The 16,107-nt window shown below is 41.1% G+C and overlaps 1 protein-coding gene across 1 annotated transcript in view; it reads right to left on the bottom strand.

Moving 5' to 3' along the window:
• The window catches only part of EPHA4 (EPH receptor A4), a 108,632-nt gene that overhangs the window by 17,536 nt on the left and 74,989 nt on the right, over positions 1-16,107 (bottom strand). The window contains exons 6-11 of the mRNA XM_075031879.1: positions 10,651-10,775; positions 9,300-9,459; positions 8,140-8,251; positions 2,768-2,826; positions 1,861-1,974; positions 1,495-1,680 (exon numbers count right to left, since the gene is read on the bottom strand). Coding sequence (XP_074887980.1) covers positions 1,495-1,680; positions 1,861-1,974; positions 2,768-2,826; positions 8,140-8,251; positions 9,300-9,459; positions 10,651-10,775 — 756 coding nt within the window. The remainder of the gene's footprint in view (positions 1-1,494; positions 1,681-1,860; positions 1,975-2,767; positions 2,827-8,139; positions 8,252-9,299; positions 9,460-10,650; positions 10,776-16,107) is intronic.

Genomic DNA, 16,107 nt, shown 5'->3' with positions numbered 1-16,107 from the left:
TCCAGCTTCGGTGGGATTTCAACACAAAGATTCCCCTGTTGCCTTTCTTTTACAGAGGTGCTAGAAAAATCACTGTCTGTAACAAACACTGTGGCCTGACCACAACCCCCCCTTCTCTTTGTTACAACAACAACAAAAAGAGAAAGAGAGACTTAGACCTGCAAAATTTAAACAGAGTATTATCTTTTAATTTCAGTTTTGAGGGAGGCCCTCAGTAAACGATGGTCAAAATTAGTCCAAACCCCGATTTTCCCTAGTGGAATTTGTCTTGAAAAGCAAACAGCGACACACTGTATGAGCCATTTTCAACAACTGTGACAGAAGGCAGACTAGGAGAGGGAAACGCAAATGAGCAAGGGTAAGATTTCCAGAAACACAAGCGGCAGAGTAAGCATCCAGCTCCCACCGACATTCAAGGACAGGGCTTTTCAGTGGTATTGATGGCTTTGACAACCCTCTATGAGAGATACTTCGTTCTAGTAATATTTTACTTTTTAACTTTGCAACCATACCTAATTTTAATCCCTTACGCTATTAATACCCTGCATTCATGTTCACCATGCACACCATCAGCTGCAGAAGGTAAGCTCACAAATTGGACCCTTTAACAGCAGCTCACAAGATCACTGCTTTCTTTGCTACCCTGAGCATGAGCCCCTACATCCAAAGGGTCTTTTAGGATTAGCGATCAGTGCCAGGCTTTGCCAACATGCTACCTAGGGCAGTCAGAGCAGGGAAAATAACTACATCATCACAGCATCACCTTATCAAGTCAGACCCAAGCACGTCTGTCTTACAGGTGTCTTTTCAGTTCTAGCCTACAAACAGCATCCAGTGAGTGCTGTCATTCTCTTTCTAAGGCAGGGTTCATGGCACAGTGAACACTAACAGAGTTAAAAAAAACCCCAAACCAACCAAACAAAAAGATCAGCCAGGTAAATTCTGCAGAGTGAAATTATCACACCTGTAAATCAGAGAAAACAAATAAGCAAGTTTCACAATAAAATAGCCTACTTCTTTTCAAAGGCTTGCTCCTTACATCTGTGCTTTGTACCTTAAACATATGACTGTAGTTTTGTTTTGTGTTTTTTTCTCCCAACCATTTTAAATTCTTTGCTCACCATCTGCTTTTGCCTATCCTGTAACAATCAGCTCAGTCTAGCAAAGATGTGAAAGATGCCTGCTTGGCATAGCAAGAAGGGGGAAAAAAAAAAGCCAACGCCTGCAGTATTAATTCCCCCTACAAAATCTTGTACAAGCTGCCTACAGATAGAGTATCAGTTGAAACCATAAACCCATTTATAGCTGACAACAAGATTAATGACTTGTCCTGCACTGATTTCCTCCTATTAGCTATCAGTGAATCTGTTCCATCTGTCATTTCACAGGAAAGAGGGTAAAAAGAAAAGAAAAAAAAAACACAGCACACACCACCACAGACTTAATTTCTCAGTGACTTCCAAATTGGCCTTGTCATGAAAATGACCTACTTACATTTAGTAACGACACCTTCCAAGTGGATGATATTGGGGTGGTCAAATTGTCCCATAATGCTGGCCTCACTCAGGAAGTCTCTCCTTTGTTTATCAGTGTAACCAGCTTTTAGAGTCTTGATAGCAACACAGATCTCTCTTTTTCCTGGTACTTTGAGACGGCCGCTGCATACTTCACCAAATTCCCCTTAAGGAGAAAGGCACAAGAATCCATGGTCATGAACATGAAGCATGCACTAGTGCTGTCAAACCGTTATGTCAGTTCATTTGGGGGAACTGTCATACAAAAATCATAGGATCCCATGTTTCCTAAAAGCAAATTTAAAACTATATTTACAGAAAAAAATGCAAAAGTCCTGGCACTTACCCACACCAATAACTTTTTCAATCTTTATGCAGGAGGCATCAATTTCTTTGGCAAATTCCCTCACAGCTTGGTTTGGATCCTCATATGTAAAAGGATCCACATATGTTCTAACACCTGCAAGGCAGAAATGTTTTATTTGAAGTCACTGATCTACATGCTGTTGAACACGGAACATATGAGACCGAACCCTTAATGATATACAACAGCAAAGAGAGCGTACAATAAAAATGTACTGTAAGCCAGGAATGACTGATGAAGGAAGGAAGGACTTAATGTATTTTTCCCCCAATGCAATTTCTTTTTAATGTAAACATTTAATATTTCCCAATATTGATGTAAGGAATCAGGCTTTTGCCAATAAATGAGCTTTACAAATCACTGCCATCACTAACAGGCCAATAGCCTCTCTGTGGACCTGTGAGATTAAAACACATCCCATTTCCCTTTTGTGAGCCAAGAAATTCTGAGCCTAGGTCCTAGGTTTGGTACCTGGATGACTGAGATGGAAGTAATGATAGGATTCAGTCCTGGAAAAAACGCAGCAAAGTTCATATACCCTTTCCTGCAGGATTGCCTCCGGCCCATCCAGAAACTGCTTTAGCAGAGTATTGTGGGGAAAAAGTCATGCCTAGATATCACTGGCCAAGAACAGATGTCTTTCAGGGGAAAGCAACAGTGGAAAAATTTGATGAACCTTTCTCCTGTCTGCTCCCTCAAAACTTTTTACCCAGATATTTCTGCTTTTCCTGTTACTAAAGTACATAGTTTTGAAGAAGGATGTTTGCAAGACAGGAAAACAGAAACATATTCATCTCAAGAGCAATGTCATCCCTTACTCCCCAAGCATCAGAACATGAGACATCTTTTACGAACCAAATCAAAAAACCCAAGCACCACTGCCTTTTACCTTGGTTCAAATGCTTCTCCTCATCTGCCTCTTGCTTAGCCTTACTGTACTTACTGCGCCTGTCAGAACAAAGAAAGAACATTACAGTTCAAAATAAGTATCTTACTTTGAGACAAGCTCAGTCTTCTTGACCTGCTGAGACTTGAGCTGTTTGCACCTGCCACAACCTGTGTTCGGCAGCTCCCCTACAATAGCCCATGACACAACGTACACCTACCAGCGGGGTAGGAGACTCCTCTCAAACTGCTCTAAGTCTTATTGGCATCAACAAAGCATCAAGGGAAACACAAATCCATCTGTATCTCGGCATTTAAAGAAAGAAAAGAAAGCTTGCATTTTGGCCACTTTTTTTTCAAACGTTTATTTGCAAATCTGTGCAAAAAGGCACCAAACTGCTTTTTAGCCCTATCATGTATGGATTTAAATGCTACAACAGAGGTGTTTTGGTAGATTGATTTTCAAACATAATTAGGCAAATGCCAATACCAACACACTTATTTAACTGCAAATTTAAAACTGGAAACAAGTCTGTTAACACAGAAATCGGGATGGCAGCAAAAAAACCCCCGACCATCAAAAATGCAGATCCCAAGGATGTTGTTTATTCTTTTAATCACTGCACAATTGAAGGGAGCAAAGAACTCCTCCTGGCAGAGCTCCTCTACTAACCCTCTGAGTTGGAGACAATAATGTAGTATAGTATGTTAATTCTATAGATTACTTTTCTACACCTACGCACATGATATTGTATCCAGTTATGTATTTAATCAGTTCAGCTTTACACTTCAATGGGTAAGTGGTATCAAGAAAAGTTAATCTAAGAGGTTAGTCTGTTAGGGAAGATATTGAGGAGTCAGCTCAGCCAAATGTGTACTGGGATTTGAGGTTCCCCAGCATCTAATGGTACGTAGATGTAGAGATTTGATTTGGGCTTTTACCCACCATTCACAGGAAGTTCAGAACCAGGCATAAGAACAGACACTGCCGAAGAGAAGGGCTTATTGTTGCTTACTCCTTAGTTTGCCTGTTCCTATGGAAGTCTAAGTCTCCCAGCGTGTCAGACTCAAGTTAGCTAACTGGCAAGAGTCTGGGCTGGAGTGAAGGGGGAAGGCAGAAGGAGAAACCAGGCCCAGAGAACAGGAGGCAAACTGGCACTGCCTGCAACATGCAACCCGCTGCCTGGAGTGGGGCAGGAGATGACCAGGTCTGCCAGGGACACTGGTGTGAGACTGGGTTAAAAGTCTGAAAATGGTGAATGGGTACAGGAGGAAAATGGGAGTGGCTGAGAGAAAGACCTATCAGGAGATGTGAGTTAAAAGGGGTCCAAAACTTGCAGGGAACAGGAAGAAAACACATGACTGAGAGCCTCACTTGCAGCAAATCTTCCTGAGTCTCACCATTCCCCTCCCGTCAGCAAAACCCTTCTGCCCATTAGCGAAAAGCATCTCACTTCCCACTCTGCACCTGGCCTGCGGGGAATGGCAGCTTCCCATCGCTGTCAGCTGAAAGGCCATTTCCCAGCCTTTGTCTTTGCAGTCTTTTAGTGCTGGGTGTTAAACACACTATGCCAATAATAAAAGCTATAAATTAACCATGAGACAGAAGGAAAAAAAAATCCTGTTTGACATGTGAAGCTACCTGATCTTTGAACCAAACCTCACAGCTCCCAAGAACATCAACAGGACTTGTGTTGAGACATAAAAAGCAGGTACACATCCAACCATAAACGGTTGGGAGCTTCTTTTCTTGATGAAAGTCAATTAAACGCAAATGGCTCCAAATCACAAGAAGAGCATTATTAAAAACCACACTGGGTCCAAACATCAATTGAAACCATTTATCTGCCCGAGGACTTACAGCACTGGTATAACAGAGTTGAGTTAAATAAAACGACTATGTTCTGCTCCCAGTTGCTGAACTGAGTAAGAAGGAAGAGGCAACACAAATCTCACGCAGTGCTGTACAGGACCAAGTCACCTAAGGAGATTGCAGAGATGGTTTCAGGTATTATACAATTTCTCTCAGGGGAAAGAAAAAAAGGAAGAAAAAAAAAAGATTCTGCATTTTAAGCAGGACCCCTTCAAATTCATTTTATTAAAGTTTAGGCACAGATGGGAAATATGAAACACAAACAGGCTTTGCATGAAAGCATTTTAAGTATGAAAAATGCTCTTTATCTTATTTTTAAAAGTACAAGCACCTGAACAACAGATAAAAAAAAATAACCTTCCCCTACTAAAACCCAGAGACATGCAAAAAGCAAAGGGAAACAAAGGGATTGCTGTTCAAGCAATATAATGGTAGCTTATTAAGTTTAAATAATACCTTCCGAACTAACTACCTACTTCCACTTCTCCCTGTGTCACCTGTTGACCTCTCCTGCTTGGCTGGGGGCAGGACACTCCTGCCTGCCATTGTCCCCCAGAGCAGCCCCGGAGCCCCGCACCATGGGGCATGCGGGGCTGGAGCTGCCTTTAGGGGCAGCTCACCTGAGTGGCAGAAGGGAGCCTTTGTCGCAGATTTGAACCCTGTAATTACAGGGATTTGGGTGGTGGTGATTAAATAGCCGGCATTCAGGAAAAGAACACAGAAGCTTTCAGAAACTGCGGTAGTCAGAGACACAGGCTGACCTACAGGTGGGGGCTGGCCGCGAAGAGGAGGTAACAACAGAAGGTAATTAGCACGCACTGACGTGAAACAGCAAGGACCCGGTGCCGCACCGCTGCTCCCACCTCCTCCTCTCCAAACCAAAGAGGGGCTGGGGGTGCTGCAGTGGCCAGGCACCAGGCCGGCGGAGCATCTCATCCAACACTGTCCGCAGAAGGTGGGCAAATGCGTTCAGCTGTTGACGGAGCAGAAGATAAATCAAGCTACCAACTGGAAGAATTACTGAGAGAAACTTTCAGATGACTAGAGGATTCTGTAGGGCCATCTTACTCCACGCAAGCCCTTTTAGAAAGTGGCTCTTTCTGTTTTGGACTTTCCCAAATCCTTTAGAACTCTATTTGAGATACTGTAATTTCACTCAGTGGTCCTGCAGCAGGGGGTTTAGAAACACTCATGCTACCTCCTGCACTCTGCTCTGTGGATACACTCATCTTAACCTCAGTAAGTTTAAACTAACATTTAGGCAGATTAGGTCTCATGTTACACAAACGACATGGTCGCAGGACAGAACCAAACAGCTTGAGCTGCCTGAAGGCAAAGTCCTTTGACAAATTCTGTTGTAAACATGAATTCTGGGATTTGAGCAGTGACTTGAAAAAATGTAACGCTAAATTAGTAGTAATAACCCAGGGTTCAAAAGTGGGCACCTACAGCATATGCCCAGTTCGCACGTTTGGCTCACGGATGCAGAAAGGCCATGTCTGCAGGCCAAAGCATGGGTTTGATTGTACAAATACGACTTTTAGGTCACAGCTAGACTACAATACCTCCTCATGGGGACTGTATGGACAGAAAAGCTTTTTTTCTCATCTGAAGTCATTTTGGAACAAAGTATAATTATTTTGCTATTAACTTCTGCTGGCGTAGGAACATCATGAAATATCCCCAAAGCCCACACCTCTAAATGACATTGGTAAAGTGGTTAAAATCGTTAGAGTAACAGTGACTATTAGGTTCTGTTTATTGAGAGCTACTTCCAGCTACTGGAGAGCTGTGTATTGAGGAAGGCTATTAATTAGCAAGGCACCATGCATTAGTATGCACAGAGCAGTTTCACTGTCCTAGTATTTCATTCATCTTGCTATGTCTTTCCCCTTCCACAGCCTCTCTGAGACCTACCAGTGCAGAGCTACGGGACATCTCTGAACCCATGGCCACCAGCATACTTTTATCTCCATTCCCACCAGTGCTTGGACCAGCCTTTTGTCCCTACTGCCCACCTGCTCTTTGTCTTGTCTTTGTCCAAGTTGAACACTTGTGGGCAGAGATAACTGAACAGACAGCCTGAGCGGTGAGAAGACCTGGCTGAGTGCTCACCCGCATCAGCGAGTCTGTCAGCTACCTGGCTCCAGGCAGCCTTTCCTTTGACAGCTTTATGGCTGATACTAAAGAGAATCAATATGAGGGCAAGGGGTTGACATTTCATTTTCTAAAAAGTGATCCATTGAGGGCCAATCACCAAGCAGTGTTTATCAGCCTTGGGAAGTGACATTTTTTTGTAGGGGGAGGAGGGGAAGGAATCATCTCAAAGCAGCTCGACAGGCTCAATTCTCCAAGGTGGCGACTCATAATTAGAAATCCAATGTATCCTGCTATCAATCCTGCCTTAAATAATAAAGTGATCAATAAAAGCGGAGAGGAGATTAAGTCATCAAGCTCAGTGATGCTATTTTCTGTTGCAATGGCTTTTAATAAACCTGTCTCTCCACATTACATTTTCATATGTTCTGCTCTTCTTTCTTCTTGTCAGCATGGAGGCTTTGAGTTGAACACCCACAGAAAGCTATAACAATGCATGTCTACTTTCCAGATATTACAGTTGTAGTGACTTAACTGCTCTTTAAGACAATTTAAAGTAAGAGAGCAAATCAAAAGGAATTTGTGCACATTTATGGCTGATGCCATTAAACTGATCAACAGAGACTGAGAAAACGTGCATCCCTCAGATCCCAGGCTTCAGAAGCAGCAATGACACATCCAGTTTTATCTCAGAATTACACTGAAGCAAAATCATGCTGATCTTTTTAAATGAGACTGAACGCAAAGATGAAGACAGAAACACTTACACTGTGTTTCTGCTACACTGTCCTCCCATTCACAGGGTTGTTCCTGATGCCTGGGTTGAATCTGGGAGAATGAACAACTACTTGGTAGAAGATTATGGTCCTGCTCTGACGAAATAACCATCGATCCAGTCTGCTGTGTTACTGCATATGATGCTGAATGACTATGGCTTCTATTTTACAGTCATATCCACTCACGCTGGAAGGACTAACCCAAAAGACTAATGCAGACTCATACAGACTAACACAAAAATCACAAGCGTAGCAGTCTAATGGCTTAGTTCACAACAGTGCAGTTGTTTATTCCCTGTCTATCAGGAGTCAGTCCAAGAAAATCTACTGTACCCATACCCATTAAACTTAACTTCAAATTACACTAACCACAAATCTCTAGCTGGCTTGCTTCTCAATGCCAGTTATTGGAATCAGCTTTGCATTTGAAGGGCAAATAGAGCTGGAACTATTGCCATTACATCACATGCTGGTTGGTACTAATGTTGAGAAGATCAAAGCTACATGGGAGAAAGCTTGTAATGCAAATGCACTGTTTATGATGCTAATCAAAGAATTTAGCTTTGTTTGGAGAAGACAAAAAGCTCCCTCATGAAAGAGAGAGGGGGAGAGAGAAGCTTAAGTTCTTACCTCCTGCTGATGACAAAGGCTGCAATGAGAATGACCACAAGAACAACACTGCCAGCCACTGAAACAAGAAGCACTGTGGGATTGGTACCATCGCCAATGATGGGGGAAGGAACTGGAAACAGAAAAGGGAGCATTAGTGTCAGACACCCTCAAAAAATCAACTAAGGTAGCACTCAATGAGGCTTTCTGGCTTGTGAAGGCAGTTTAGAGTAGCACTCAAATCTGCTTTTAGGCCTTTATTATATAGTCATTTGACACAATTTTCCAACAAGGCCCTAATTAGCTGAAGACATGATGTTTGATAATGATTTGGGGAACTTCAGTTCACTGGGAACAAGGACTCCCTCTCCTTCTCCCCTTCAGTGTTGCTCAGAGGGTATAAAGGCTATTTTTTTTGCGTTTCTAATTGCTTTCCACTCTTCTTTCCTCCTCTCAGTGGGGCCAGATGATCACTCCCCAGCTGACACAAAAAGAGTAAGTTCTTTTACCCTTTTCCTGCTGCATTGATTATTTTCAGCCGTTAACTTCCTAAAGGATGTTGCCACTAACTGGTATGACCTTAAATTGATTTAAGCAGACCTGTATGTCCCAAATAAAATAGGCTTGTCACATTGCCTTCCTGCCACCAAAAAGCAAACACTCTGGGGGCTAAATTTGCATGTTTCCTTGAGCAAAGTGAAAAGCTCTACTGGCAATTCTGTCTTTATATGACTGTCTAAGGAAAAGTGCAAATATGTGAGCTGATATAGGATACCTAACCAACGTATGTCAATAGCTTGCAAAGGGGAGTAAGAGAGTTCTATTCTCCTGCAAATGAGATATTCCAAAACCACGTGCAAACATCTACATTTACAGTAAACAAAATAGGTACACAAATCTCTCAAGCATCAATGGCTTCCAAGTGTTTATACGGTGTGTGTCTCCTTATGCCACACTGAAGTATTTTCATTGCTAGAATCTAGAATATAGCATATCCAAATAGATGTCTCGGGGTCAGATTCATGGCATCACTAACAACCACGCAGTCATGGAAGAACATTTTCCCAGAACAGACACACCACAGTTCAAGCAACCATTGGGAAACTCCCAACACACAGCTCAGTTACATTTGCACTCTTCGGTTAAGGAAAAAAAAAAGAAATCAGTGGGCATGTCATTACCTGTGTTAGTTGTGAACTCAAATGGTCCACTGAAGTCTCCATACCCTGCTGCTGTCCTGGCCCGCACATGAAACACATATGAAGTCAGGGGATTCAAGCCTTTAATGTCAGTATTCCTGGAGGCTGTCTTCACAATGCGATAGCTGCGCTCATTTTGGTCCTAACAACAAAAGAACACAGTGGTGACCAAGTAAAAATATCTCACTGCACTGTGAACCATGGAACCCCACTTCCTTGCCAAAACTGTCATGATGAAACAAGATGAGTAACAACGATGGAATTCTCAAAATATGTCCCAAGGGCTCCTGCTGTCGGCCTTGCTCAATACCCCTCGCACTGTGTGCTGCATGGAGTTCTGAGCAAGCCACAAAAGGATGATGAGGCAGTAGGTATGATGCTCGTATATCACTGATTATTTAAGAAATCACACAATGAAATCCTTTGGAAAATAGCCAAGCCTTCAAATATGATCCTCTTGATGAACAAGCAACATTTTACTCACACATGCTGGCACTTTCTTTTTCTTCCTACCAGCCAGGAGCCATATAAAAAAATGATAAAAATATTTTAAGAAAGAAAATATTTAGAAAATGTCTTCTAGAAAGTCCAATCTTAAAAACTGTTCTATTTTTGGCTGGAAAATCCATCAGAAAATGTAATAGTCTAGCTTCCCTACAAATCAGATAACTTTTTCTGTATGTGTTAGGGAAGCAAGTAAGTTATTATCTTTATAAAAAGATTCAGAAGTATGCATGTGCATGTGAGAGAGAGCACACACAAGCAAGAGCACGTAATTGTTCATTTTTGCAGAGAACCTTCAAAGAAAATAGCTCTTTTCAGAGTTGCATACTTGAGAAGTTATTTGTAGGAATAACATCTCCCTCTAACTTGGAAAGTATGAAGAATGTAATTTTCTTTCCTTATTCTCTATTAAAAACCATCCAGCCCACACTATCACTTAAGCAGAAGCTATCGGCAAACACATATTACTATTATTATTACTGTGTTATATACTTCATTATTATACTTCTGACTATGAAGTAAAGCTAATGTCTCACTTCTGCCCAACATTATTGATTCTCATTATAAATATGCTTGCTATAAAAGCTCAGGTCCTAGGTAGGAAAGAATAACAAAATAAGCTCGTACCATACAGTTGGAACAGCCTATGAGTCTTATTCTTTCAAGCAACCATTCAAGTGCATGAAATCCTTAACTGGATTTTATTAAACTGAATCTATTTGGTTTCAAATGATGGAATCCTATCTGGAAATAAATTGTAATGGATTGAAGTAAAAAGCTTTCCCCAAAACCAAACAAAACTCCTTGCTTGTCCGTTTTTGAACAGTACCTTTTCATAGTATTTGACTTCATACTCCAGGATGACTCCATTTGGCCTGTCAGGTTCCAGCCAAGCCAAGGCAACGCTGTGCCTTGTTATCTCTTTAGCCTGGATCAAAGCAATTGGGGACGGAGCTACCAGGAAAAAAAAAAAAAGAATTTATAAGCAGTAATTTAGTTTTAATGAGGAAGATATATTTTTAATCATAGCTTTCACAACATGAGCACTTTCAGAAATTTGTGTTTTTCTTGCAGGGTGGGGGAGGATTAGAAGCATTAAGTATTTTTCCTGTTTTCTGTAACAAAATTGCATTTAATCCTCTCTAATAAAGATTGTTCTTGGATTCGGGGCAATATTAGACAGGCAGGGGTTGAAGTAACAGTACAGTTGCCTAAACACTGCAATGTTCATGATGCCCAGGTACAAACCTCCATAAGAGGCTACAGTACTAAAAGATTCTGCCTTATTTTTGTCCTTTGTTAGGCACAGTGCATAGACTTGTACTTTTGTTTTGGTCCACAGTGATTATCTTCTTCCACCTCTGAAAATTAACTGATGTTACTTCATTAGTTATTTGCTTTACAGGAACTATGAAATTCCTGAGGGACCAATCTGGTTTTCTCTAAAGCCGAGAAAATATTGCCACTGAATTAAGTAAGACCAGAATAAAGCGGAATACATATGAATTGGGACCCTCCCATGAAAACCAGGAAACTTGTATTTCAAGAGCCTGAGCCAATTTGTGCTTCCTAACTTGCCCTGCTTATGCCCGAGTCTCTGAGCAGTCCCTGGAGAATGCGGAAGCTCAGCGCCCAAAGGCCAGATTCTGGCTTTGATAGCCGCTTCCCAGGCAGAAGATTTCAGAGATTGGTCCATTGTGTACCAAACTGGCATTATCTGACCCTGTCCCATGTGGCACTATATTGATGCGATGAATAGAAAAAGCAGGATTACACTGGGTCAGGGCTGCGTGATTTTTGGAAAAACTCTACCTAGCAACAAAAGAAACTCAAAGATCCTTTAAACTGTATCTCTGTGCAGTAATAAGGGCTGCAATGAAGAAGATAATGGAAAACATCTCATTGTGCACCCTATACTTTCAAGAGGGCCCCTGCTAATGCTGAAGTTCAGGTTTTTGACTGGCTGGAGGACAATGCATTCTCCCTTTGACTGTGATAGCAGCAGATTCATGGCTGCGCTGGGGGAATGGGTTTTCTGAAGATTTATGAACCCGGCTGCCCCTTTCTTGCTGTTGTGTTGCTGTGTGGTCACGTCTCTAGCCAGCTGTTATCAAGCTCTTTTGATGCTGACAATAGCTGGTATAAATGGTGCAGTCTCCAGGGATAAAAAGGGACATTCATGAAATTTTTAATCTTATCTAACAAAGCTGTCCTGTATAACCAGAGATTAGAGGTCTTCCTAAATTGAATACATTTCTTCTTTTGTCCCCTGAAGCTGTAGCCATGTTGCTCTTTTTTTCCCCCTTTCCCTTTCTGTTTCTTTTTTTACCCTTAACTTTGGGATGACGATCCATGAAAATGTTAGAGAGTAAAAAGTATCCTTGAAACACATATCCTTGAAAACTACCGAGAAAGACAAATAAATAAAACAGTCACAATAAATGAAAGGAAAATTGAGTGTTGAAAGCCTCAAACCTACTTGACCATATCAGACAGTTCTGATGGAAGTGAAAATAGCCAGTAGATGCCGCACAGTCACAAAAGGGTGTCTCCTCTTGATGTGAAACCATTAGGGAGCTTCCTGATTTACTATTTGACAGTTTGGCATCTCTGTTAGAAATGCCTCCAGAACCTTCCTCTCTTTCTCCTTGTCTGTCTCTCACTTGCAAAGGCAAATACTGGATGACAGAGGAGACTATAAACACAGCCAACAGGGAGGATCCAGGTATGCTCCATCAAGTTATATCTGTGGCATGACTGAGAACATACTTAATAACCTCCCAGTTCCTCAACAGACTTCTTTTTTTTTTTCCCCCTTTGCAGTAAGAATAACTGCTTAGCTAATAAATTAGAAATCAGATTTGTTACCCTAAAACACACGCACACACGCACGTGCGACATTATTGATAAACCAGCTGGAGAGAAATCTGCTTAGGTAATCGGTGCCTCATGCAGGGCAAACAATTCTTTTTACTGAGAATCTGTCACTTATGCTGGTCTGACCTCAAGAACTGTAGAGAGAACGTTCACTTTCTTTCCTTTATCCTGTTTTTAACCTCCTTGGTTTCCCATTTCATTTCTGCAGGCATTTATATTGAAATTTAGTGAGTCCTTCAATATTGGGCTGATAAGTGCTGTATGAAAATGTATTTTTTCTCTGTTGCAAAATGGCTATTTGCAGCAGAAGAATATATATTAACTACCCCTTCTTGTGAAAGATGCTTAGCTTTATACAGTTTAACAAGTGCTTTCTCATGTCTCTCAAAAATGGACAGCTGATCTTAGTCACTACACCATACTGGAATAAGCAACCTGCTCCTGGCCTCCAAGACACATAGAGGACTTGTACATCAATTCCTTTGTTATTCCTTATGATTACAATTGTAAGGATGGCCCTATTTTTTCCTTCCTGTCCTTCATACACAAATTCATCCCACTTAACTTTTAATCTCTTCTTTTGTCCTGTATTCTGCAGACGAGCAATTCTTTCCGAGTTTTTTGTTTTAACTGTACATTCTGCCTCACCATATACCATACAGAAATCCTAAGAGTGCTGAAGTCCAAGTATAGGATGAGGTACCAGAATTGCAAGAGGCTGTCCTGGAGCTCTTTGACATCTCTGCAGCACAGACCTAAAACGGTCTATGCAATAGGATGGTGATCTGCAACTCTGTGGACCTTGAGGAAGTGGGCTCAGTAACCACAGGGAGTACTACAGTTATCCAACTGCATGGATAAAATCCTCCATTACCAATTCTCTCTTATTTCTGCAAATAGCCCTACAAATCAGGTTTATTTGTTTCCTTGTTTTCCAGGATCCACCAGCTGACCTGAGTAGTTGAAAGACGGCACTTCTGGAAGAACAACAGGTCTGGGTCTCCTTGGACATATATTACCAAAAGAGCGTAAGAGCCTGGTCAGTGGAGTCCAGGACAAAAAGGTCATCACCGCTGCCTGCTCACCATGGGAATCCAGGCAGCAGTCATAGCATTCTGGGTGAGCTGCTGCAAAATATTTATATTCTTTGTTCTTCTCCCTTTTGCCTTTAAATTGCCTCTTGGGGATGATGTGAAGATAAACATGTAACAGGTTGTAAAATGATGCTTTGATCACGAACAGAATAAAAGACAGAATCTTCTCTTATATGTGCATGGGCCAACTGTTCATTACATACACACGTTCCTACACAAAACATACTGAGGACAGCTTGACCAAAAAGAATACTGTACACAATGAAGATGGTCGCAATAAGATCACATAATACTCTTGGAAAAGAGTGTGAGATCACTTTTTCTTTCACTTTTTGCACTTTCCTCCTCCCTACTCCCTGATATTTGGAAAGGAACACTAAGCAAAAACTTGTTTCTCAATCGTCATTACTTACAACAGCAAGTTTTTGTGCCACGCGTGCACAGACTGTACATACCAAGCACCAATTCTACCAGAACAGCCCACTTCACAGGGAAGAATGAAGAGGTATTTTGGTTTCTAAAAAAGGGTCCCCTTGAACAAAAGCACCAAGTGTAACTTTCCCTAGTTCAAAGCTCAGCAGTTCCTCTCCCTTAAAAAACCCACTCCCTACTGATGTGAATGTTGCAATTTTCTTTTATCTACTTCCTCAATAACCTGCCATTAAACACCTACTAGTAGTTTTATTACTGCAGTTCTGAGCTTGTGGCCTACAGAGAGAGAAAGAGCACAGATGTACTACAAAAACTTCACCCAAATGCCATAAAGCCATATCCCAAGGCTAATAAGTGCTGAATTGTAACAGTTTTGAGGCACTTTAAAGGATGGCAGAAGCAGAGTGTCAGTTTTTCATTACTGGTTCAAATTAGGAGAGGGGAGGAGAGGAAAAAAAACAGGAAATAAATAGATGCAATAAAGTCCCTGGCATGTAGGCATCCATGAGTGAAAACAGCCCTTTTTAAAACTACAACACATGAGTACTCAGATATCAAAGATACACAATGCCCAGTGTTTTAGTGAAGATGCCTTCTTAACCACAGCAGGGTTTACTTTCCACTCCCCATGATTTGAATTTAAATGGATCATGTTTACTCAAGGGGTCTTTCACTGATTGAAAAATATACCTACAGTTTGTACATTATCTCAGCTAAATTCAAATAACATATTTAAATTTAATTACTTGAAGCTTAGGGGTTTTCATGCTTTTCTTTTTTTCCCTCAATTGCACACAACAACACTTCGTTGTTCTTATCAATGGCTATGCGCTTTGTCAAGCATCAAAATTAAATGCTTGAAAGCACTAATGATGTTACTGTGATTAAGGGTTTTTACCTTCCAGGGTAGATACTAAAAGCCTGCTCCACTATTAACTAATTAAATAAATAAATAAATTAAAAATAATTCTGACAATGTAACACCGAAGAAAAGTCCTCTTGGAAATCAAAACAAGACAATAAAAGATAAGAGATCTTCTCTTAATTGGGACAAAACCCACTTAAGGGAACATGGCACATTTCAGGTTTCCTCTTTGAATATTTACCTTGTAATATCATGGGGTTTTACATGGGATTTTGTAAATTATATTATCAAATAATCTCACAGCAGTAAAAGGATATACAACACAGAGAATCAAATACGTTTGTAATAATTTCTAAAGGCAACATTCTCCAGGCCAGATTCTGGTAATTTTCTTCATGCAAAAGAGCAACCTACTCTACTAGCTGTCGCACTGACTTCAAATCAAGTGAAGAGAGAAGTATCTAGCCCTACTTAGTTACATGTACCAGAATAAATTAAAAAGAAAGCAGTTCTCTTCTTTCCTAAAATCTTGGTGTTCAGTTCTGCTTCCTGTTGGTCCCCTGGGCCTTTCACCCACTCCCCTCTCTTGTCCAGGCATAAATGCTCATGTTTCGGAGTAACACCACCCCCGTGCTCTGAATACTCCTAACAAATGGCTTTGCTAACAAAGGAGAATGCATTTTAGTATGACTAAATTTCCAAACATATGCATAGCATATGTATAAGCCATGTACGTACATAAGGATAAGCACATGAAAGGTTCTTGCACATGTGAACCTATGTGCACACCTGAAGAACTGAGCTAGAGTTTGGCATTCCCATTCTTCACTGCCTGTATGACAGCTATGCCTTTCTCCTAGGGACCAGCAAGAGCCTGCGGGCTGGATGTGCACTTTAAAAACTAACCACATGCTTTTTTTTTTTTTTTCATTATTCCTTCTGTATAAGTGGAGCAAACATTTGTACTAGTGATGACTGGGCCAGGTTAGGACTTGGACAAGGATCTAGAGGCTTGATT

This window comes from Buteo buteo, chromosome 7 (assembly GCF_964188355.1).
Source record: "Buteo buteo chromosome 7, bButBut1.hap1.1, whole genome shotgun sequence".
NCBI lineage: Eukaryota > Metazoa > Chordata > Aves > Accipitriformes > Accipitridae > Buteo > Buteo buteo.
This window is presented reverse-complemented; position numbering and strand designations above follow the sequence as displayed.